Here is a 23,995-nt window from a genome sequence, read left to right as displayed (position 1 = left end):
CACCCAATAGTTATGTTGCTATCTATCTATTGTCAAATCTGTACTAAATGTGTGACTTTTGATTTATGATAGAAAAATTATAACATTTATAGTCTACTATAAATGTAGATTTATGTAGTTGCATGGTGTACCTCGTCTTGGAGGAGGATTTTTTTGTAGTACTGTTATTGCAATCTTATACGTCTCTTTCCCTTTCTCTTCGATCCCCACAAGTATTGAAATTATAAATTTCATGTTTTCAGTTTGAAGTTTCACCCCCTGGTTTCACACGTTTGAGGGCTTATTTTTTTTGCTTGACAACACTGACTCTATTCATTCTAAATGACACATGAAGGAATATGGAACTTGTAAGAATGATTACATTAAATTGATGGTTTTTTTTGTATACATGTTGCCGGTAAATTTTTTTGAACAGGTTGGGATAATTACCCAAATGAAATTTGTACAAATGTATAACTGTTTGGGGAAAAGGGGAACCACTTATATTGAGACATTGATATTTTGGATGCAGTTGGCACATCTCACTTCCTGGAGATTTATTTGTCAACTCCACGTCATTGTCTTTTGGCTTTGAAACTTTACATTGTTTTAAAAGATTGTTACATTTGTACTTCTACCTGTTAGTGAACACCGTTATCATGTTGACTATTCCTTCACTCAAGTTAGATACATTGTACATATGCTAGATACACTTGCTTGAATTGGGATGAGATGATGTAAGCTGTAAATTTGGTCTTTGATAATCATAACACCTACATTTGTTGTATGTAGGTTCCAGCTATACTCCAATAGTCTGTTAACAGGTTGCATGAATTCTAATGGGCATCAAATGCCCCCCCCCCCCCCCCCCCCCCCCTTATTAGCAGATTTATTCCAGTATTGTTATGAATTACAGTTTGTGTCTAAGTTCCAATTAATTGAATAACACCCTGTATCATTGTGCATTTCACCATTATTATTATCTTGAATAATCAAGAATCAATTCTTATTATACTCTACAATATAGATAGATTTTCACAAGAAACTTATATTTAATAAATCCACTTTTCTATTTAACACCAATAATTGTCTTTTTTTTAGATTTAAAGAGTCACATGGTTATAACTTTTCAGCTTTGTTTTAAGGCAGTGGGGGATCCAGAAATTTTCATAAGTGGGGGCCCACTGACTGACCTAAGAGGGGGCCCGCTCCAGTCACGCTTCATTGATTCCCTATATAAGCAACCAAATTTTTTTCCCAAAATCCACCTCTGTAATGGTATGATGGTTGTTTATTTTTTTTTCTCAATTAGAATCAATATCATGAACAAAATAAACTGTTAAGATACACAACAGCCTGTGTGGAATTTGATTTTTCCACCTGCCCACAGTGGGCAGTCCACCGTGTCCACTCTAGCTATAATCTCTTTTTTGTAAAAATATTGATTACAAATGCTTATCTGCTTTTTTCAAGTGGTTGTACTTGCAAGTCTTTAGATGAAGCAAAAGAAATTGCATGCCCACTCCTACAGGTAGGCAGAGTGGACAAGGTAGAAATTTTTGCCACCCATTGCCCACTCCCCAATGGGCTGGTGGACAAAGCAAAATCCACCTGAGCTCATAGAACTATTGTATTCCAGTTGAGCTGTGCAATAAGATGGATTTGTTTTTAATTTTCTAATGAATGTATAACTGGTTGATTGTTTATTCATGGATTTTGTTACCACACATTGATTTAAAGATTTGTTATGAAAGTTTGGTGGTTATTGTACAATATTTTTATTAAAAAAAAACTAATTGTCTAAGGGAGATAATGTTACTTACAATGTACTTACTTAATATAATATATGCATGTCATGTATGTGACAGTCTTAAGGCCCAGTCAACCTGAACTGATTGACAGCTATAAATCAAACTTCACACAGTTGTTAAACACTTCCTGAGTATTTATACATAAAGAATTTCAATTCTAATCTGATATGCTGAAGGGGAGATAATTGAAGGAGTAGGTCCAATAAGGACTGATTTCGGCCTCAAATTTCATGTTCATCTGACGAAAGATTTTGACCACTTTTTAAACACTTAAGTGTCTAATTTATTTGAATCAATTAGTTTATGTGAAAGATTTCAACTGATTTAGTCATAAAAACGCACGGAGTCAAGCTGAAATATGCAAATTCTACCAAATATGCTGAAAAATGTAATTTTTCAGGTGGTTTTTGTCAAAAATGAAAGTGGCCGCATCCGTGTTCCTCCCCAACCTTTATATATATTATGTATTATCATAAAATACAACTTACATTTCAATATTGAGGATGAACACGAATGTGGCCATTTCCGTTTTACACGGAACCGTCTAAAATTTAACTAAAATGCTAGAATTGTGAAGATTTCAGTAATTTAGCATGACTTAATGGTGCTAGTACCTGATATATGTGCATTGTTTTGTCAAAATCAGCCCAAATTTATGTAGCAGAAGCATTCTACTGTCCAATGAATAACAAAAAGGTTACATTTTAACAATTTTGTAAAACTGCTATATTTTTGGGCCAAAAAGGGGTCTTACTGGACCTACTCCTTTGTGAGGTAGGGTTATCCTTTTGTGAGTAAACTTGCAGGCCTACACGAAGTTGTACAATACTCTTAGAAATGGGTAATACTGGGGAAATGATTTTTTGAAGCTTATTTCAAACAAAATATTAAAGACTTGTTGTTGTTTCATAGTATTATAGCTAAATATATAATTTTTGTAAAGATAACCATTGGGATCATTTCTAGACGAGTGAATATTCAATTTCATTTTTTTCTCCACTACTTCTATGTAGGCAGAATACAAGATTTGCACATTCTACAAATATTTTGTTTGTTTATTTCCAAACTTTGTTTCAAAACTTTTATAGAAGTGGTTTTAGTGAATTGTAAATTTAAATTACTATGCAATCATATTGCTAATTAAAATCCCAACAGGCAATGACAGGGTCGCTTCATTAACACTTATCGAAATAAAAAGGCTGATGTATCCAGAGTGGAAAATAACCCTATTGGATGAGAGGCATAAAACATGTTTTATAATATTTTGCACAACAAGTTATCAAACATGGCCATGGTTACCTTGCTATGTAGAAAATATTATTTTCCATTTTTGTTATAATCATACAGGCATGGTTACTTTTTTAATCCAATCAAAGCACACATTGTAAAGAATACTAAAATGCTGGAACATATTTATATAGACACAGCATTACAGAATCAATTTGCTGGATAAAATTCTCCTTTCTTTCAGAAAATAATGAAGAATATGAACCATTTGTATAAACTCCATGGATTAATTCCATCAATGCTTAAACAGACGACTAGAAGACACATTCAGTCACTGGCAGATACTAGTGTTCAAAACAAAGCAACACTTTATGTTCATGTATGTATTTTATGTATTATAAAATGTATCTTTCAACTGCTGTGTATAGCTTTCCCCCTGTATTTGTTGATTGAAACTCCACCTGCCATGATAGATAATTGATTTAGTTACAAGAGGGAGAAAAAGAACCTAATACATGACATTGAAGAGAGCAAGAAAAGGAAATCTCAGACGTCCCCAGCGACAATCTGAACAGGAAAGCCTTGATAGAGACAGGAGAAAAAGAGAAAGAAGACATCAACTTGTCAATCCAAAACTACAAGTCTAATAAAACAGAACACCATAGCAAATGCATGAAAATTACCAAAGAAGCAACATAATAACAAAACACCACTCAGAAAACATTGAAAACCAAAAGATTGAGCAACACCAGACTTATCAAAAAACATTTTTTTTCTCCTTTCAGATGTTCAGACTATATGTACCTTATCTTGTACTCTTTTCAATGTTAAATTCTACATGTAAATGTCTTTTATATGCAAGGAAACATATTTTTGTCTTTCAGATCTAGCTGTCCATCAATGACAAAAAAAATCTAAAATTTCTACTATGATTTGTTTGACGTAGTTCCTAAATGATCTTTCTTGTTTTTCAGCATGCCTTGAGAACTTAATCACTCACATAACCAAATGCTCTACTTTATTTGTAGTGGCCCTATTGTGCTAAGATGTGTTCGTACTGTAACTTCAACAAGTATATTAGGTAAGTTGTATTGGAAGCTTTAAGTGCCATGGGGTTTAAATAATAGTGTTTTGTTTTATTTTATCCCTGCTTGAACTTTATACTTTTTGTAGTAGAAATATGCATTAGCAAATACTTATTTTTATGCTAAATTGAAGCCACAATGTCTTGTTTCACTGATCTTTTTCAAGGAAACTATTCTGCACAAGACTTCTTTATAACCTTTTTGTTCTTTTGCAGAAGCACAGTTAGAAATGAACTTGATATATACTCCAACAATTTACACTCAAGTATACTATTGAAAAAGTTAGAACTGGAAACCGATCTACCATTGCACACTCATATGGGTTACCTTTTGGATAACAATTTCTGAATAAAAAATTCTCTTAGGCAATATATGATGTTTTTCTAATGCTTTAAATCATTGCACCTTATCGCTATCCGTTTTCCATAACTTGACTTAACAAAAATTCCCGTAAAATGTCAACAGTATGATAGAAAATATCTTAAAGCCACAATGAAAAAGGGATTGTTGCATTACATATAAAGTTCAAGTGCAAAGCAGAACAGATTTCCAAATAGCAAGGAGGTATAACTAACATATACATTATATAGGTTCTTATAAACGTCCTAGCAAATAGTGATAAAGTGTTTACAAACTCATTAAAGCCTCCATACTAATGATAACTTTATTAAATGTTATATTTACAGAAATGATGTAGATAATAGTAGAATGACAGAATGTATGGTGAAGGAAGTAGAGACTTTAATTAAAATCAGCAGGAAAACTGAAATCAAATCTGTCTATTTTGGAGGTGGTAAGAATTTGAATTACAAAATTTACAGTTTGTTACCAAAAAGTATGGAGCCAATAAGAATAAAAAAATTCTTTCTGTTTCTATCTAATATGAGGCAGTTGTAAACTGAAAAAGGGACAAGGTCTCACATTATTTTAATGAAGGCTTTTGGTTATAGGAGATAAAGTGACTTAGTATGATAAGGGTCTAGCTTTTAATTGAACTTTGAATTTTGATTTATGGGAATTGCAGGTGCTCAATATTTGTGATTCTTACTCATAAATAATTGTTAGATTATGCTTATTTTGTCAGTTTTTATAAAAACTATGGAACTTAAATCAACCGGTACATTCATAAAATATTGAAGATTTTGTACACCCTGATCAATTATCTTTTACTCTATTCTACATTTTATTTTTCAGGTACTCCAAGTCTGGCAGAATCTGGAATGATTGCATCTGTGATAAAGGCTGTTCAGAGTAGTGCTACTCTGCCTGAAAATGCAGAGATCACGTTAGAAGCTAATCCCACAACTACAGCGAGAGCCAAATTAAGGTGATAATAGTAAATATAGTGGTGTTTATATATGTGGAATGCTATAGACTTGTATGGAATAGATTCTTGATGAAAAAGAAATGAGTATATATTAGACAGTTTTATTGTCGAGCCTGCGACTTTTGTCGCAGAAAGCTCGACATAGGTATAGTGATCTGGCGGCTGCGGTGTTAGCTCAATTCTTAAAAGCTTTATATTTTAGAAGGTGGGAGACCTGGATATGCTTCATACTTTGTATATGGATGCCTCATGTTACGAAGTTTTCGTCAGTCACATGTCCAATGTCCTTGACCTCATTTTCATGATTCAGTGACTACTTAAAAAAAAAGTTAAGATTTTTTGTAATGTTAAATTCTCTCTTATTATGAGTAATAGGTTAACTATATTTGGTATGTGCATACCTTGCAAGGTCCTCTTGCCCGTCAGACAGTTTTCACTTGACCTCGACCTCATTTCATGGATCAGTGAACAAGGTTAAGTTTTGGTGGTCAAGTCCATATCTGAGATACTATATGCAGTAGGTCTTGTATATTTGGTGTATGGAAGCACTGTAAGGTTTACATGTCCAACTGGCAGGTGTCATCTGACCTTGACCTCATTTTCATGGTTCAGTGGTCAAAGTTAAGTTTTTGAGTTTTGGCCTTTTTTTTCTAATACTATATGCAATAGGTCAACTATATTTGGTATATGGAAATATTTTATGATCTACATGTCAGTCGCGCAGGTTTTATTTGACCTTGACCTCATTTTTTACAGTTAATTGCTCAGTGTTAAGCTTTTGTGTTTTGGTCTGTTTTTCTTAAACTATAAGCAATAAGTCAAATTTATTTGTTGTATGGAAGAATTGTTAGCTGTACATGCCTACCTGGCATCATGCCGCATGGTTCATCTGACCTTGACCTCATTTCATGGTTCAAAGGTCAATGTTTAGTTTTCTTGGTTTATGTCAAGTTTATGTGACAGTTGTAATAAAGCTTTATTATTAGGACTATCAACATAATATCAATGATTAGTTAAGGAGGCGAGACATTTCAGTGTGTGCACTCTTGTGATGGACATATACAAGAGACTCTTGTTTAACATAGATAATTTGTTGGAACTTCTACTTGAAAAAAGTATATAAAATACACATCAATGAGACAGTATTATGAGACACCATAAAGAGATCCAGCCAATGTGAAAGAGGATTCCAACCCGCAGAACACTATGAAATGTTTACATGATAAAAAAAAAGAGGGGAAGGGATGCATTCCTGAATCCGCCAATGGACACCAAAAAATTAGAAATTAAAAAAAAATAAATATAGAAGTTGTCTGTAATATTGCTGAAATGAAATAATTACATGTACTGTAAATTATTTTGTAATTGTATTTAATTGTCTGATTTCTACACATTGCATTTTTAGGGAATTTAAAGATGCTGGGGTTAACAGATTATCAATTGGTGTTCAGGTAATGTATTTGTATTTGTTTTAGGACATACAAAATCTGTTTATTTATTTTGGTCGAGGCAATAACCTGAGAACTGTTCAATCAATCCTGTGCCTCCAACATCACCAATTCCATACTGCTATCTTGGTTGGTTTAGAAAAGGAGCTTATGGCTTAAAGTTTTATTTTCAAGGGCCTTTGACCTACAAATTTTCTGGAAAATATAAACAAATGGATTGGGAATATCTGTTTGAATTTGCTGAACAGTGAACTTGTGACCTGAGGTAATTACTAAATGTGATGTTCGATTTAGGACATTTTTTCCATTTTTTAGAGCTTTTACAAAGATGATTTAGAATTTCTTGGCAGACAGCATTCCACTGAAGATGCAATAAGGTAATTATGCAAGTTATAACAATTGAATAATGAAAAGTATCAAGTAATTTACTACTGTAAAAAGTAAAAAGAATCTTTGTTTGTACAGTACAAATGGTGTAATTATACTTTAAGGTAAGGTTTGCATGAAACCTGGATTTTTTTCTTGGTGATATTGTACCAATATGATATATCATTTTGTTCAGGGAGAAGTACCCACTCATTTAATGAAAAAAAATCGAAGATCGCCCGTCCCGTTTTTTCAGGTGAAAAGCTCAAAATTCCGATTTTTTCCGATTTTTAGGAAAAATTGTATTTGACTTATTCTGAAATAATAATGTATGCGAGTGACTTTAACAAAGTCAAACTGAATAAAACATGTATAAATAGTTGCGGTCCATTCATTAATAATAATTTTAAATTATAAAAATCATATGAAAGTTCCTAAAAACAAGATTTTTTAATTTTTGGGTAAAAAAAAACCCGTTGCCATGGCAACAAAAGCCAAAAATATCCTTTTTCCGTGTCCACCGTTTTTGTAAAAAACTGTGAACATAATAATTTAACTATTTGCATTATAATGAGCTAATAAAATTGATATGTCCCTGAAATCGTTTTTACGGTAATGGGTGTAATGCGTTCATCTTGTCATTTCTGTAAAACACAAAAAAAATTTTTTTGTTGATTCGCAAAGAAGACAGTCATCTTTAAAGCATCTTTTAACAAATAATCTTTTTGTCTTGTAACTTATCAGGATTGCCCATAATCAATGAGGGAAAACAGTGATTATTTTAGGGATTACATCAACAGATCATGTAGGATAAAAAAAACTTTAATTCAAATAGTTTGGGGGTTGGGGGATAAGAGTTGCTGCAAGTTTTTTTTAATTTGACATGGATATTACATATATCCATATTGGTCAATCAATTTTTCCCAATTTAAGTTAAGAGGGGGGGGGGGGGGGGGTTATCAGTGAACAAACTATGTGAATTAAGTTTTTTTTATCCTGCATTGAACTTTTGATGTCGTCCCTTACCTTTATGCCCACCTATCAGTCAGAAGGGGAGATGTTTAACTTATGTATTTATACATGTACAAAATGTACAAGACACTGGTTTTGAAGGAAACACTTATATTCTTTCAGTGCTTCAAACTGTAATGTTTTGAATCTTATGAAAGCATTCAAATTGCCATTAAAAGTTATTAAAATTGCTTTATTGTCCCATGTCTGGTAAATTGTTTGTATGCAGCAAATGGATAAAGAGACATCTTACAGTTTTGACTAGTAAAATCATTTACAGCAGCCATGTTTATTCCATTAATTTAAATTTAGACATCTACAAACGTTTTTCAAATATGATCAAATATTCATGACTAAGTATAGGAAAGCCTTGCAGGAGAAAGATATGATGTGTCCAATTGTTACACATGATGTTCAGATTTGGGGCTTTGACCAAACAAACAAATTGCATGCTCCTTTACATGATTAAAGACGAAACAGACGATGGCCAGGGAATACAAATGACCAGTGGTATATGTATTGTTCATATTTAAATTAATAAGAAATGTAGTTATGTAGACCTGTAATATGAAATCTTCCACATACTTTCAATAAATTAAAATCACTTCAATGAAGTTCACATAAGTAACTGTAGTTAATGAGTCCCCACCGTCAATTTGCGATTTGATGTTCGCAAATGCCGTTTTACTGTCACCGCGTAGGGGAGCCAGTAAAACAGAAATGTGTGACCGTCAAATCAAAATTGATTGTGGCTACTCCTTAGCCACAGTAATGTAAAATAATACGTTAGAGCTTGGAATAAATGGGGAATGTGTCCATGGGACACTGATAATGCTCCCTTTTGCATAAACATAAAACATCATAAAGCATTACGTATAAATTTTATAATATTTGGTTGAAGCAAACTAAAGGTAGAGAACAAAAACGAAAAAATCAGAAAACGACCTAAAAAAAATACTCAGGCCGAGCGTCGTCACTACTTCATTATGATATCATATATACAGAGAAAAACTAAAAACTTACAATTTCCCGGATTTTATAGTGCATACGTGCATGTGTAAAGACACATGTTACCATCCTCGTTTTTAGATAAAATTGATTCAAAGTTGACTGATATAAATAGATGTTTGTTTGATAACAGGTTGTAAAATGTCCAGTGGCAAACAGATCAGGCATGTTCAGGATGACACAATACAATAGTTGTGTCTGAAAGACACATCTTTAATTCATCCATAAAAAAAATACTACAAAAACATTCTGTCAGTTGTAAAAGTGATTGATAAAATAACACATATTTCGAATGATGTAAACGTGTGGGTTGTTTGCGTATTTGGGGACAAGCTTTGCTAACAGTTCATTTCAAAAGACCAAGTTCAACATTCTGTCATTCCTAAAAATTATGCAATAAAAATATCTGAGAGTATATATATGCGTCCTCTGTAAGTAAAACACATGGCGCATTATGAAAATTCCAACCATTTCAAACTAAATCGACTGAATGTGTCACAAAAATGTGACGAATTTCACTCAATCCTGCGTTTCTATATTTTGTATTTATACTTTATAAAAATAGGAAACGGCGTGCATCAGACTTACAAATTCAATGAAAGAGACCGCTTAACAGTCAGTGAAAAAGTTATCGGGGTTCTTGAAGCAGAATAAACAACACTTCTATCTTGTGAAAGGAGATCGATTTCTATAGAAATTAGCTAAAAAGTGACGGCATCACAATTCAAATTTATTATGTGTTTTTGTGGTAAAAAGCATTGTGCATAAGTTGTATATCAGTTTGTTGAACTAAAGTTACGGAAACAAATTTTGTAAAAAAAAAGACGTACACTATGGTACGTACATTCAGACAGACAAAGATAAAAATCAATGCCCCCTTTGCCACGGTGGGGGCATCAAAATGTACACTTATGAAATAAAAAAAAAAATTCGCGAAACTTCATGAAAGGTTTTTGCACAAGGACGTTATGGTTAAACGTGACGTCATATACAGGAAAACTATCAAACTGAAGGTCATAACGTTACTTGTACGATTCAAATTTTGATAAAAGTACATCCAAACGGCGATTTTGAGGTAGGTGTTGTTTTATTTTCGATAATATTGTAGTTATCGAACATTGGGTAATCAAAGCAATTCTAATTGGCGGGTCCCTCCTTTTTTCAATTATTTGAATTCGAGTTATCTCCCTGTGTACGCAAACCTTACCTTAAACAAGTTTGTATTTTGATGATTTTGCTTTTTTTGGGGGCATATTTACTTTTTATGACAAATCATAAGGAATTTAGGTGGTTTTTTTTTAATGTTCATTTTTGCCAGTTACATTTGGTTAATCAAAAGTGTGCAAATACATGTTCCTGGTCTTTTGGCAGAAAAATGTTGGAATCATTTAGCTTATACTTGGGTCTGATATAAGACTTTAAAAATATTAACACACACATTATATATTATAAGGTGTATCTCTGATGCTAAAGATTTGTATCCAGGTGATGTCTCCATAGATATCATATTTGGTAGACCTAACCAAACAGTAGAGAAATGGAATAAAGAATTACAACAGGTAAACTGTTTGAAAGTTTTTATGCAGTAATTTCTACATCATCCCTGGTTTTGTCATTCCATATTACTATAGTACAATCTGAACAAGACATACCAGAGATATATGGTCTGCTTAACTACTCAGATATTTTGATATTTTAACTTCTTTTAAGGGTATTGTCTTGTTCTCAGCAGAGTTTTAAGTATTCTGTGTTGGTGCTATGTCTGGTAGAAAAATAGAAAAAAGGAATGTATACATTTATCTCATTTTTTCTCCATTAATGCAAATGATAGAAACACAATATTATGTATGTGTTATGATTTGTTAATATCTTGTCTAATTAAGTAGAAGTCAGGTATGAAGTATTACAAGCATTGAAACCTTGAGAAGAATCAGGTATCTGTATGCAGGTGCATATATCCTTCAAACATTTGTATGGCCCCGCAACAAAGTTTTCGTTGCGGGTGCCATATAGTTTTACCCTTGTCTGTCATTTCGTCATTCAGTAATTCTGTCATTCCACAACAAACCATTATACAGAGTTTTTTCCTAAACGCCTTCAGATATTGGGCTGATTTTTGGTATGTGAGTTAACCATGATGAGTTACAGATCAAGTTTAAGTCTTATTTCGCTCCACTAATTTTTGCTGAAATAACGGGCTTTGGACTTTGAGAAATTGTTAAAAACCACAGTTATACCCATTTTTTTCTATACGCCTCCAGATTTTGAGCTGATGTTTGATATGTGAGACTACCATCATGTTTGTGTCTACATGTGTATATATTGAAATTGCAAATTTTTAACTTTTTGGGACGGGGCCATTATTGTTGCTTTGACACATATAGTTCATTTATTATTTGTATTTGTGAGTTTAATACTTTCTTGTTTATTTTTAGTTATTGTCATTGTGTGATGACCATGTATCATTGTACCAACTAACAGTTGAGAGGGGTACCCCTCTGTTTAAATGGGTCCAGAATAAAATTGTTGTAAGTTCTTTATAGCTAAGTTTAAATTATAGAAAGATGAAATTCAATGTTCAACATATTTGGAAGACAGGAGGACAAATGCTCTCTATATACATAATAGAAAAACAAAAGACATGGGGTATCTATCTCAGACATAAAATTTGTACATGCACAGCCAAAAAAAAGAGAAAAAAAAGGAATAGTGCTTTTATTGCTGTTTTTCATTTCAAAGTCACAGTTAGACCTTTAACATGAAGCAAAGAAGCTCTCAACTCACTGCATGTTTAAGACAGCCCCTAGCACCAACTTGAGCAAGCTTATTTCAAATAATTTGGAAATGTGGAATGTTTAAAGTGTCAACAACCTGACATAAGAGCAACATTTATAGAGAAGATAAAATCTTTGTGTTTATAAGACTCACAATCTTTATACAAATAATTTATCTAAAGGTACACTACAGTGGAGTCTTCAGTGTCTGTGTGGCCTGAATTAGCTGATTTTGTCAAATCAACACAGTTAGTGAGTTACACAAAAAAAAAAATTCTTGTTATTGTTTTAGCATTCTGAAGGGATCAAAAAGAATAAAATCAATAAGTTGGTGAGAGTTAGATAATAACTGAAAATCCCCTAATTTACAATATTTGGCCAATTTCCATTAAAAAAACTACATCATCAGATAACATTTGTTTTAATTAAATCAAATTTCCATTAGATTGAAATAATTTTTGCTCTGCATCCTTGTTAGTGTGCTTGGTTCAAAATCAGCTATATTTCATAGCAGAAAATCTTTACTTTTCCTTATTCAAAATAAGCTATTTTTGGAAGGCATGCACGACATCAATGGACATTGGAAGAACTCACAGATCGGGGTTTTCCTTATTTTTGACACACATTACACAAAATCTTGAGGGTGAAACCATACAAACAGAAGATTTTATGAAATAAAAGTATGTTATGAATGTGTTCGCACAATATTATCCAATTATTGGTTTTATCAGTTGAATGAAGTGAAGTCATCAGTCTTATATGCATGGATACACCGGACTGCACCGTACCTAATGAATTGATGCAAATGTTGAAATGTTTAAAATTGATAGATGATAGTACATTTATAAACTTATCCTTTTGTAATGCACAAATTAACGGAAAGGAAAAACAAATGTAGTTGGCAGAAGTTGGATGGCCTAGAGTGAGGTGATTGTGGATTATATACATTATAAAGAAGACATTTGTCTATTATTGATGACCCCATATTAACCTTTAGATTTCATTTTTTTTTATTAAGTTGTGACCTCATCTCATCTCCTTCATGCACATTATTATCAATTTCTGCAAATACAATGAAGAAGTTTAAATTTAGATTTTTCTTTGTTATTACAGATCTTGCCTGATGATGAAGTAATGGCAGACTTGTACGAGACTGCTATTGAGGTATGATAAAGTATATTTAATGCAAAAAATAAAAATAAATATGCTTTTTAGGTGTCACTAATTATGATTTGTAAAATAGTTCAACATTTCTAATTTTGTAAAAATGAAACTTAATTAATATTGCTGAGAGAAACTCATTAAAATTTAAAGAGGTCCATATAAACACATACAGTTAAGAGGCTATCAAGGACGCAACACAGTCATAACAAATTAAATCATGGTTTGACAGATGGGTCAAAACAATATGTAACTCTGAAAAATTTCCTGAAACTGATAATGAAATTGTTTATAGCTGAATATGCATACCAGTATGAATATGAATTTTATTTATTTCATAAAATTCTGCTTCCATTTTATAGGTTCTTGAAAGTAGAGGATTTGACCAATATGAGGTTTCTAATTTTGCCAGAAATGTAAGTTTAGAGTCTATGAGATATCATAATAGGAGAGTTAATTGTAAATATAGTATTGTTTGGCAAAATATATTTGGATTTTAACATAAAAAATTGAACCATGAAATACAGATGAAGTTTTTTTTTGGCATTAACATATCTAGAGTTATGCCCTTATTTGTCTAATGAATAGGGGAGTTTTTTTAATTCACAATGATAACCAAATACCATCTGACATAATATTTTAAAGATTTAAATGTCAATGACCATAATATACAGGTCAAGTTTAATTTTGACAGTAGAAAGTACTGTTCAAAATTTATTATTAGGGCCCCGCCTTCAGGTGGGTCGCCCTATAGTGATCAGTCTGTCCGTCCGTAACACTTTAACTTTGTGTCCGCTCCATATCTAGAGAACCATTATGATTTTATGCTTTACATGTTTATTAACCACCACCAGAGGACGTGTCATGATTTATGTACAACTTCCTAGGTCAAAGGTCAAGGTAAAAAAACTTTGGTTTCAGTTGACAACCCCGTGTCCTGTGGTGAAGATCGTGTCAGCTCCATATCTAGATAACCGTTATGATTTTATACTTAATACTTAACGTGTTTATTAACCACCACCAGAGGGTGTGTCATGATGTATGTACAACTTCCTAGGTCAAAGGTCAAGGTAAAAAACTTTGGTTTCAGTTGACAACCCCGTGTCCTGTGGTGAAGATCGTGTCAGCTCCATATCTAGATAACTGTTATGATTTTATACTTAATACTTAACATGTTTATTAACCACCACCAGAGGGTGTGTCATGATGTATGTACAACTTCCTAGGTCAAAGGTCAAGGTAAAAAACTTTGGTTTCAGTTGACAACCCCGTGTCCTGTGGTTAAGATCGTGTCCGCTCTATATCTTGAGAACCGTTATGATTTCAAATATTATACTTGACACCCATTTTAACCAACACATTAGGGTGTGTCATGATGTATGTACAACTTTCTAGTTCAAAGGTCTGTCTGTCTGTCAATCTGTTGGTATGTCCATCACTAACAAATTTGATCCACACTATATTTTCAAAAAGTTGCAGCCCCTCACCAAATTCAATTAGCATTCTTTTTTGGAGGGTCATAATATATTGAAGGCATAATTCTAAAAATATGTGACAAATAGCTAATGAGCATCACCTAGATTATTATTACTGTTTGCAAGATCTCCTTACAATGATCAATTCCAAGTTTTTGCTGATCTTCAATTGTAAACTAATTAAGCAATATTGTGTATAAGTTTTTTTACAAATTTTATTCCACAATTTTCCTGATAGAAATAATTTGCTTCTTTGTGTTATATTGTTCCATATTTTTCAAACAGTTGAAGCCCCTCAGCAATTTTTCATTTTTTAACATTTAATTGGCATTCTTTTTTGGTGGGTCATAATATATTGAAGGCATAATTCTAAAAATATGTGACAAATATCAATTGGGCAGCACCTTTAAACATATTGTTCAAACATCAATCCATATATCCAGAAGTCACCTTAGAGTAGTCAACAATGAGTTCACATCATGCAGTCATATCACTATTATACTATGATAGTAAGTTGAGAATATTTATCAGTTTTAACTTAAAATCTTAGAATTAAATCACACATGAGACTATGTAATAACTTCAAATAATGCTTCATATCAGATTATCCATACAACTTATTTACCCCACGTTATTGACAGCGGGGCCCATAGAGATGGCTCCCATTTCAATGGTATCTAGTTATTCTGTTTATCATATATTTTAATAGAATCAAGTTTTGGGAAATCCATTTTTTGTTTTAAATCGACGGTCCACTAACAATACTGTCCAAAATTAACATTTATTAGATAATAATAAGATGTAGAAATGGTTAAAGTTTTATTGTTTATTTGGTGATGATATCATTCGTGATCATTTCATCTTGCTGAAGAGGTGAACAGCAAGACAAATATTTCTTGAAAAATTTGCTATCTACATGTATTCTAACCAAAAATTAAACAGTAAAAATTTACATTTGTGTTTAATCCATCAGGAAATGAAAACAAACTTCACGAAAATTATGACCAAATAAACAATTAAACTTCATATATTTCTACATCTAATTGTGTCTTTTTTTATATATATAAAAATCTATCGTAAAGTTACTGGGTATGATAGGACATATTTTTTTAGTGGGACTAATTTTTTTTTCCTATGCCAGGAAATACAGCAACTGAACGTCATAGATCAAACGCTGACGTCATTCGAATTTTGACGTCATGGCAGGTATGCAATACGGGTTTTGCAATGTGATACAGGGTATGCGATACAGGTTTAGCCATGTAATACGGGGTATGCGATACAGACTGGAAAAAAGAACCTTTATCAGATATACAAAATTGCTGTATTTTGTACTAAACATATGATAAAGTTGTATTTTATCGGTACACTCGTGACTAGTTCATTTCTATTTCTTTACATTACCTCTCATGTCAATATTTTGAATACAATACTTTATATTTCAGGGTAAAGTAGGAAGACATAATACAGCCTACTGGGAAGGTGAAGATTACATTGGTGTAGGACCAGGTACACAGTAATATTTCAGTCTTTATAGTTAAAAATCAATACTGTGGTTTCATTTATTTTCATGGGTACCAATTTTAGTGGATTGAGGAATACCTGTGGATACACCACAATTGGTATCCAACGAATAATAATGAATTCACAGTAATTACATTTAAATTTCTATGACTTATCCTTCACTCTCCATTTAACAAAATTGAAAACTTCAACAGATTTTGATAAGCATCTTCCCCATAAACAGTTGTAGGTGATTTCAATGTTAAAAGTTCGGAGTTAAAAGATTTTATATGTGTTAAATATTGCATTTAAATTAAAGATATACCAGCAATTGGAGGAAAAGATTGCATATGAACTTCAAGTCTGATAACAATGATATTAAATCTTTTTAGGTGCACATGGCAGATTTACACCATATTCACAAGGGAAACACCAAAGAGAGGCTAGAGTACAGATATTAGAACCAAATAGATGGATGACTGAGGTAGAAAATCAAGGTCATGGTACAAAACTGGCCAAACCACAAAGTCAGTTGGAACAGTAAGGATTAAATAAATCTATAGTTAAGCTGAATGCTGGTTCTTCATTTGACTTTTCTTGTATGATTGAAAATTTTACCTTTTAAACTTGGTAAGAGGAGTGTCTAGCTTCAATAGGTGGGTTCCATTTGAAAAAAACTTATTGATTTTGTTGACCTTTATTTATAAGAACCTTTTACTGTCAAAACATCATGCTCTATTTAGAATCCATAGAGGTTCTAGTTTCAATAACTGTTATTGGACAAAGACATAAACATTTTGTAAGAAATTGTGAATCAAACTGGTGCTTTTTGCAACTAAAAGTAGTTTTCTTTTAAAATAATATGAACATTTGTACAATTCATCAACTATAAAAAAAAAAAAAAATGAATAAATTCCAAAAATAATTTATATGCAAGTTGCAATGAAATAGCAATAACAATAGAATATTTTTTATTTCAGGTTAGAAGAGCTGTTAGTTATGGGTTTAAGAACAAAAGATGGTATAAAACATCAGGTATATCAATAAGAAGTATAACTTTTTTGACAACACCAAATCCTATTTATAGGCTGTACAATTTTTCATTTCATTAAAATAACACAAGTTTTCTTTTCCAAATTTCCTCCCTTATTTGTCTGTGAGTTATAAATGTTTTCCTCCATTTTTAGCTCACCTGGCCCGAAGGGCCAAGTGAGCTTTTCTCATCACTTGGCGTCCGGCGTCCGTCGTCGTCCGTCGTCGTTAACTTTTACAAAAATCTTCTCCTCTGAAACTACTGGGCCAAATTAAACCAAACTTGGCAACAATCATCATTGGGGTATCTAGTTTAAAAAATTTGTGGCGTGACCCGCCAAACAAACCAAGATGGCCGCCATGGCTAAAAATAGAACATAGGGGTAAAATGCAGTTTTTGGCTTATAACTCAAAAACCAAAGCATTTAGAGCAAATCTGACATGGGGTAAAATTGTTTATCAGGTCAAGATCTATCTGCCCTGAAATTTGCAGATGAATCAGACAACCCGTTGTTGGGTTTCTGCCACTGAATTGGTAATTTTAGGGAAATTTTGCTGTTTTTGGTTATTATCTTGAATATTATTATAGATAGAGATAAACTGTAAACAGCAATAATGTTAAGCAAAGTAAGATTTACAAATAAGTCAACGTGACCAAAATGGTCAGTTGACCCCTTTAGGAGTTATTGCCCTTTTAAGTCAATTTTTAACCATTTTTCGTAAATTTTAGTCATCTTTTACAAAAATCTTCTTCTCTGAAACTGCTGGGCCAAATTAAACCAAACTTGGCCACAATTATCATTGGGGTATCTTGTTTATAAAATGTGTGGCGTGACCCGCCAAACAAACCAAGATGGCCACATGGCTAAAAATAGAACATAGGGGTAAAACGCAGTTTTTTACTTATAACTCAAAAACCAAAGCATTCAGAGCAAATCTGACAGAAGTAAAATTGTTTATACGGTCAAGATCTATCTGCCCTGAAATTTTCAGATGAATTGGACAACCCGTTGTTGGGTTGCTGTTCCTGAATTGGTAATTTTAAGGAAATTTTGCTGTTTTTGGTTATTATCTTGAATATTATTATAGATAGAGATAAACTGTAAACAGCAATAATGTTCAGCAAAGTAAGATTTACAAATAAGTCAACGTGACCAAAATGGTCAGTTGACCCCTTTAGGAGTTATTGCCCTTTTAAGTCATTTTTAACCATTTTTCGTAAATTTTATATATCTTTTACAAAATTCTTCTTCTCTGAAACTGCTGGGCCAAATTAATCCAAACTTGGCTACAATCATCTTTGGGGTGTTTATGTTTTAAAAATGTGTGGCGTGACTCCCCAGACCAACCAAGATGGCCGCCATGGCTAAAAATAGAACATAGAGGTTAAACACAGTTTTTGGCTTATAACTCAAAAACCAAAGCATTTAGAGCAAATCTGACAAGGGGTAAACTTGTTTATCAGGTCAAGATCTATCTGCCCTGAAATTTTCAGATGAATCAGAGAACCCGTTGTTGAGTTGCTATTCCTGAATTGGTAATTTTAAGGTAATTTTGCTGTTTTTGGTTATCTTGAATATTATTATAGATATAGATAAACTGTAAACAGCAATAATGTTCAGCAAAGTAAGATTTACAAATAAGTCAACATGACCAAAATGGTCAATTGACCCCCTAAGGAGTTATTGTCCTTTATAGTCAATTTTAAACAATTTTCATAAAATTTGTAAATTTTTACTACCGGTAACATTTTCCACAGAAACTACTGGGCCAAGTTCATGATAGATAGTGATAATTGTAAGCAGCAAGAATGTTCAGTAAAGTAAGATGTACAAACATATCACCATCACCAAAACACAATTTTGTCATGAATCCATCTGCTTCCTTTGTTTAATATTCACATAGACCAAGGTGAGCGACACAGGCTCTTTAGAGCCTCTAGTTGTTTGTAACCCGAATTTGTTTTCTCTCAATGAATTTAAAACTTTTAAACACTGGAATACTACTGATGCCTTTGATCAATTTTTTAAGATATCAGGTAGGAGTTTTTTGTTACTTGAACATGAGAGAACAGAAAATTTCATAATCCAACTTACTATTGGGGAAAAACCTTGAAATCTTTCGAAAAAAGCTAAAGCATTAGTACATAAAGAACAAGCAAATCAGCTGGTTGAAAAGGATTTTGTATACATTTGTTTCATAAAGAATATAAGTTTGTAAATAGGATTTGTCTATATTTTAAATACATGTACATGTAATGTGGGAAAAAACAAATATTTTAAAACAAAATTGTATCTTGGATATTTTTCTTTTTCATTTTGTCCTTTCAAGGGGAGATAATTCTTTTAGCTATTTTTTTTTTTAAAAATGTACTGTTATATAAGAAGATTCAAGTTTGATATTTTTCAAAGATTGTTTTAAATTATTCCTTTACTGTATTTGGCAAAACTTTTAGGAATTTTGGTTCTCAATGCTCTTCAACTTCATACTTTATTTGGCATTTTTAACTTTTTTGGATTTGAGCGTCACTGATGAGTCTTTTGTAGACGAAACGCGCGTCTGGCGTATAAACTAAAGTTAGTCCTGGTATCTATGATGAGTTTATTTACTATCACAAGTCTTATAGATAAATTAAGCATGAAAACTTGATGATTTAAAGTAATGGATACATATACTCTATGTCGCATAGAATCTTCTGCTATGTTGTAAATGGTGGTTATTATTTTACTATTAACTTATATTTTACAGACTTGGAAGAAAAGATTCAGTTCTAAATCAATGGCTGATTTATTTTATAACCAGGACATCATCACCCAATATGTTAATTCTGGATTGTTACATTTTGACAAAAGGTATAGCCAGCTTCATTAAAATAGTTGAAGTAACTGTTTAAAAATGCATTTTGACTTATTTCTGTAGATAAACATAAGAAAACAGTGACCAAAAAAAAGGGGAAACAATTTACTATGTGACCAGAGAACACAGTTATCTCAAAGTTCTCTCTTTTAGAAAATAAATTCAAATTGAAAAAATCTTTTTGTTTCTCATGTAATTTCATAACCTTACTTTTAAATATTTCAAGTGTATATAAAGAAATAAATATGGAAAGTGTAAGATAATAATTTGCAAGTTATACACTGTCCACACTAGGTTGTAGACATCAAATTCAAAAGACCATGACTGTGTCTATGGACCATGTTTTCAATGAATCAATATACAATTATGGCTCGTTGAAAAGTTTAATATCCAAAATTGTCAACACGAGAAGGTTATTTCAGTGAGGGCACAGCCCGAAGGGAAATAACTTTTAAGGGTTGACAATTTTGGATATTCACCTTTTCAATGGGCCATAATTGTTTTATTATACCGAGCTAACAGTGGAAGGGCATTTCGAACACTTGCTGTATATTTTTAACATAACACACTGACGTTTGAAAATACATTTGCGGTTGAATTTCTCGACTTTACAACAAGGGTAGAATCTTTTTGTAAAATATTGATGGCCCTGAAAAAGACCGGTTATAAGAGATATCATTGGCTGCAGGGTTCTCACTGAGACGAGTCCATGAGTCCTGGACTCATCAAAATCTGTCTGGACTCATTTTCAAAACTGGTGAGTCCACAGATGCATCAAGATTGAAATATTTTGTATAAACTCAACACAGTTAAACACACATATCATCATTTTATAGCAAAAGTTTAAAAGTAATCTGAATTTAATGTCATTTCATTGCTTTGTTAGGCCATGGAGACTTAAATATTACATAACATTGCAATAAAATATCTTCTCCTTGCTGTTGGACTCACCATGGCCAAAAATGACGAGTCCCTGGACTCGCCTTCAAAAATCCTTAGCGAGAACCCTGGGCTGCTGACACACTTGTCTCTATTCATGTCCAATTCCTTATTTCCTTGTCTCTCGATTGACTAACAGTGTAATGTGAACGCTGCCATTTTGTTTATTCACATCTGTGATGTCATTTTCATGGGAGTTAACTCAAGTACAAATAAACGAACTCAAAAGGTTATTCTCCGGTGAATGATAGGGTTATTCACCGCTGGTATAAACTTTTAGGGTTATTTGTCCTTCCTTGCAATTGGATGAAAAACAACTGAATTATTCCATGTCACGTGATAACATTTCACCCAATATAATTGTTAGAAATATATGTAAGGTTAACCTGGCTTCAGATTGTTATTTATGATGTAATTATTTTATTACACTTCAATGGTTTGTGATATGAAACATTTTTAGGGTTTTGTATGAAAGTGTGACTTTCAGGGTAAATTAAATGTTGTGATTGAAATATAATGAGTGAATCCTTCTTAATTTATGACATATATTGAAGGATTTCAGTGAAGAGTTACCCAATTCATAAAATATTGAGTTATAACTGAATAGTGACTGTTCTATTAAAATTTTAGTTGAAACATAAGTAAAACATTCATCCTTATTATTGGTTTATATTTATAAAATCTCAAAATTTATAAGTAACAAAACATTTAACCTAAACATGTCCAAATTAAGTTTAAAGAATTGATTCATTCATTACATACTTTTTTTATTACCTGTGTTTTCTCATCACTTGGCCTCCGGCGTCGTCCGTCGTTGTCGTCGTCCTGCATCCGGCGTTAACTTTTACAAAAATCTTCTCCTCTGAAACTACTGGGCCAAATTTAACCAAACTTGGCCTCAATCATCATTAGGGTATCTAGTTTATAAAAGTGTGTCCGGTGACCAGGCCAACCAACCAAGATGTCCGCCATGGCTAAAAATAGAAGATAGGGGTAAAATGCAGATTTTGGCTTATAACTCAAAAACTAAAGCCCTTAGAGCAAATCTGACAGGGGGTAAAATTGTTTATCAGGTCAAGATCTATCTGCCCTGAAATTTTCAGATGAATTGGACATTCCGTTGTTGGGTTGCTGCCCCTGAATTGGTAATTTGAAGGAAATTTTGCTGTTTTTGGTTATTATCTTGAATATTATTATAGACAGAGATAAACTGTAAACAGCAATAATGTTCAGCAAAGTCAGATTTACAAATAAGTTAACCTGACCGAAATGGTCAGTTGACCCCTTAAGGAGTTATTGCCCTTTATAGTAAATTTTTAACCATTTTTCGTAAATCTTAGTAATCTTTTACAAAAATCTTCTCATATACTACTAGGCTAAATTAATTCAAACTCAGCCACAATCATATTTGGGGTATGAAGTTAAAAAATTGTGTCCGGTGACCCGGCCAACCAACCCACCAAGATGGCCGCCATGGCTAAAAATAGAACATAGGGGTAAAATGCAGTTTTTGGCTTATAACTAAAAAACCAAAGCATTTACAGCAGATCTGACAAGGTTTTTGGTTTTTGAAACCTAAAATGTTTATCAGGTGAAGATCTATCTGCCCTGAAATTTTCATATGAATTGGACATTCCGTTTTTAGGTTGCTGCCCCTCAATTGGTAATTTTAAGGAAATTCTGCTGTTTTTTGTTATTATCTTGAATATTATTATAGATAGAGATAAACTGTAAATCGCAAAAAATTTCAGCAAAGTAAGAAACTACATATAAGTCAACAGGACCAAAATGGTCAGTTGACCCCTTAAGGAGTTATTGCCCTTTAAAGTCAATTTTTAACCATTTTTCGTAAATCTTAGTTATCTTTTACAAAAATCTTAACCTCTGAAACTACTGGGCCAAATAAAATCAAACTTGGCCACAATCATCATTGGTGTATTTAGTTTAAAAATTGTGTCCGGTGACCTGGCCAACCAACCAAGATGGCCGCCATGGCTAAAAATAGAACATAGGGATAAAATGCTGTTTTTGGCCTATAATTCAAAAACCAAAGCATTTAGAGCAAATCTGATAGGGGTTGATATTGTTTATTAGGTCAAGACCAATCTGCTCTAAAATTTTCAGATGAATTGGACAACTGGTTGTTAGGTTGCTGCCCCTGAATTGGAAAATTTAAGGAATTTTGCCGTTTTTGTTATTATCTTGAATATAATTATAGATAGAGATAAACTGTAAACAGCAATAATTTACAGCCAAGTAAGACCTAAAAATAAGTCAGCATGACCAAAATGGTCAATTGACCCCCTCCTGAGTAATTGCCCTTTTATAGTCAATTTTTAACAATTTTCATAAAATTTGTAAATTTTTACTAACATTTTCCACTGAAAGTACTGGGCTAATCATTATAGATAGGGGTAATTGTACACAGCAAGAATGTTCAGTAAGGTAAGATCTACAAACACAATACCATCACCAAAACACAATTTTGTCATGAATCCATCTGTGTCCTTTGTTGAATATTCACATAGACCACGGTGAGCGACACAGGCTTTTTAGAGCCTCTAGTTTCAATAGTTAGTTAATTACATTTTTCAACTCTCAGCATTTGTAGAGAATATGTCACATTATAATATAATGCTTAACTGTTTTCTTTTTTTCTATTTTAGTGGCATGAGAGCATCAAAGAAGGGTCTTGCTGTTCTTAACCCTATTGTACAAGATTTACTGAATTTATTAAATGACCACTGGTCAGGAGGCTGATTGCAAAACTGCCATCTATTGGAATTCAAAAACAAATGGCTGAAATATTCCTAAGGTCTATATCTGCTTGCAGCCATTCAAGTGTGTGCTGTTGGACTATCAGAGCTGGAAATATCAATAAAAATAATACCTATCCTTTTAAGTCTGTTTTCATTTCAACATATACTGTGTTTGTTTATTTTTAAAGGAACAAATGCATTATGAATACTATTGTCTGAAATAATGGCATCTTA

At 32.5% G+C, this 23,995-nt stretch overlaps 1 protein-coding gene across 1 annotated transcript; it reads left to right on the top strand.

Moving 5' to 3' along the window:
• Window positions 1–203: 203 nt before the first annotated feature.
• On the top strand, window positions 204–23,900 carry LOC134725556 (radical S-adenosyl methionine domain-containing protein 1, mitochondrial-like). The gene is made up of 16 exons (XM_063589474.1): window positions 204–347; window positions 3,262–3,396; window positions 4,046–4,098; window positions 4,789–4,895; window positions 5,297–5,429; window positions 6,835–6,880; window positions 7,193–7,254; window positions 10,716–10,821; window positions 11,698–11,790; window positions 13,150–13,200; window positions 13,560–13,613; window positions 16,118–16,181; window positions 16,568–16,715; window positions 17,156–17,210; window positions 19,956–20,059; window positions 23,669–23,900. The coding sequence occupies exons 1-16, from the start codon at window positions 339–341 to the stop codon at window positions 23,760–23,762; spliced, it is 1,314 nt and encodes a 437-aa protein (XP_063445544.1). The 5' UTR covers window positions 204–338; the 3' UTR covers window positions 23,763–23,900.
• Window positions 23,901–23,995: the final 95 nt, after the last annotated feature.

This window comes from Mytilus trossulus, chromosome 7 (assembly GCF_036588685.1).
Source record: "Mytilus trossulus isolate FHL-02 chromosome 7, PNRI_Mtr1.1.1.hap1, whole genome shotgun sequence".
In the NCBI taxonomy this organism is placed as follows: domain Eukaryota; kingdom Metazoa; phylum Mollusca; class Bivalvia; order Mytilida; family Mytilidae; genus Mytilus; species Mytilus trossulus.
Note: the sequence above shows the minus strand (reverse complement) of the source record. Positions and strands in the feature narration are given on the sequence as shown.

Coding starts and splice junctions, on each gene's coding strand:
- LOC134725556 (XM_063589474.1), top strand. Junction 5,430..6,834: donor ACAGCGAGAGCCAAATTAAG/GTGATAATAGTA, acceptor TTGCATTTTTAG/GGAATTTAAAGATGCTGGGG. Junction 7,255..10,715: donor TCCACTGAAGATGCAATAAG/GTAATTATGCAA, acceptor ATATATTATAAG/GTGTATCTCTGATGCTAAAG.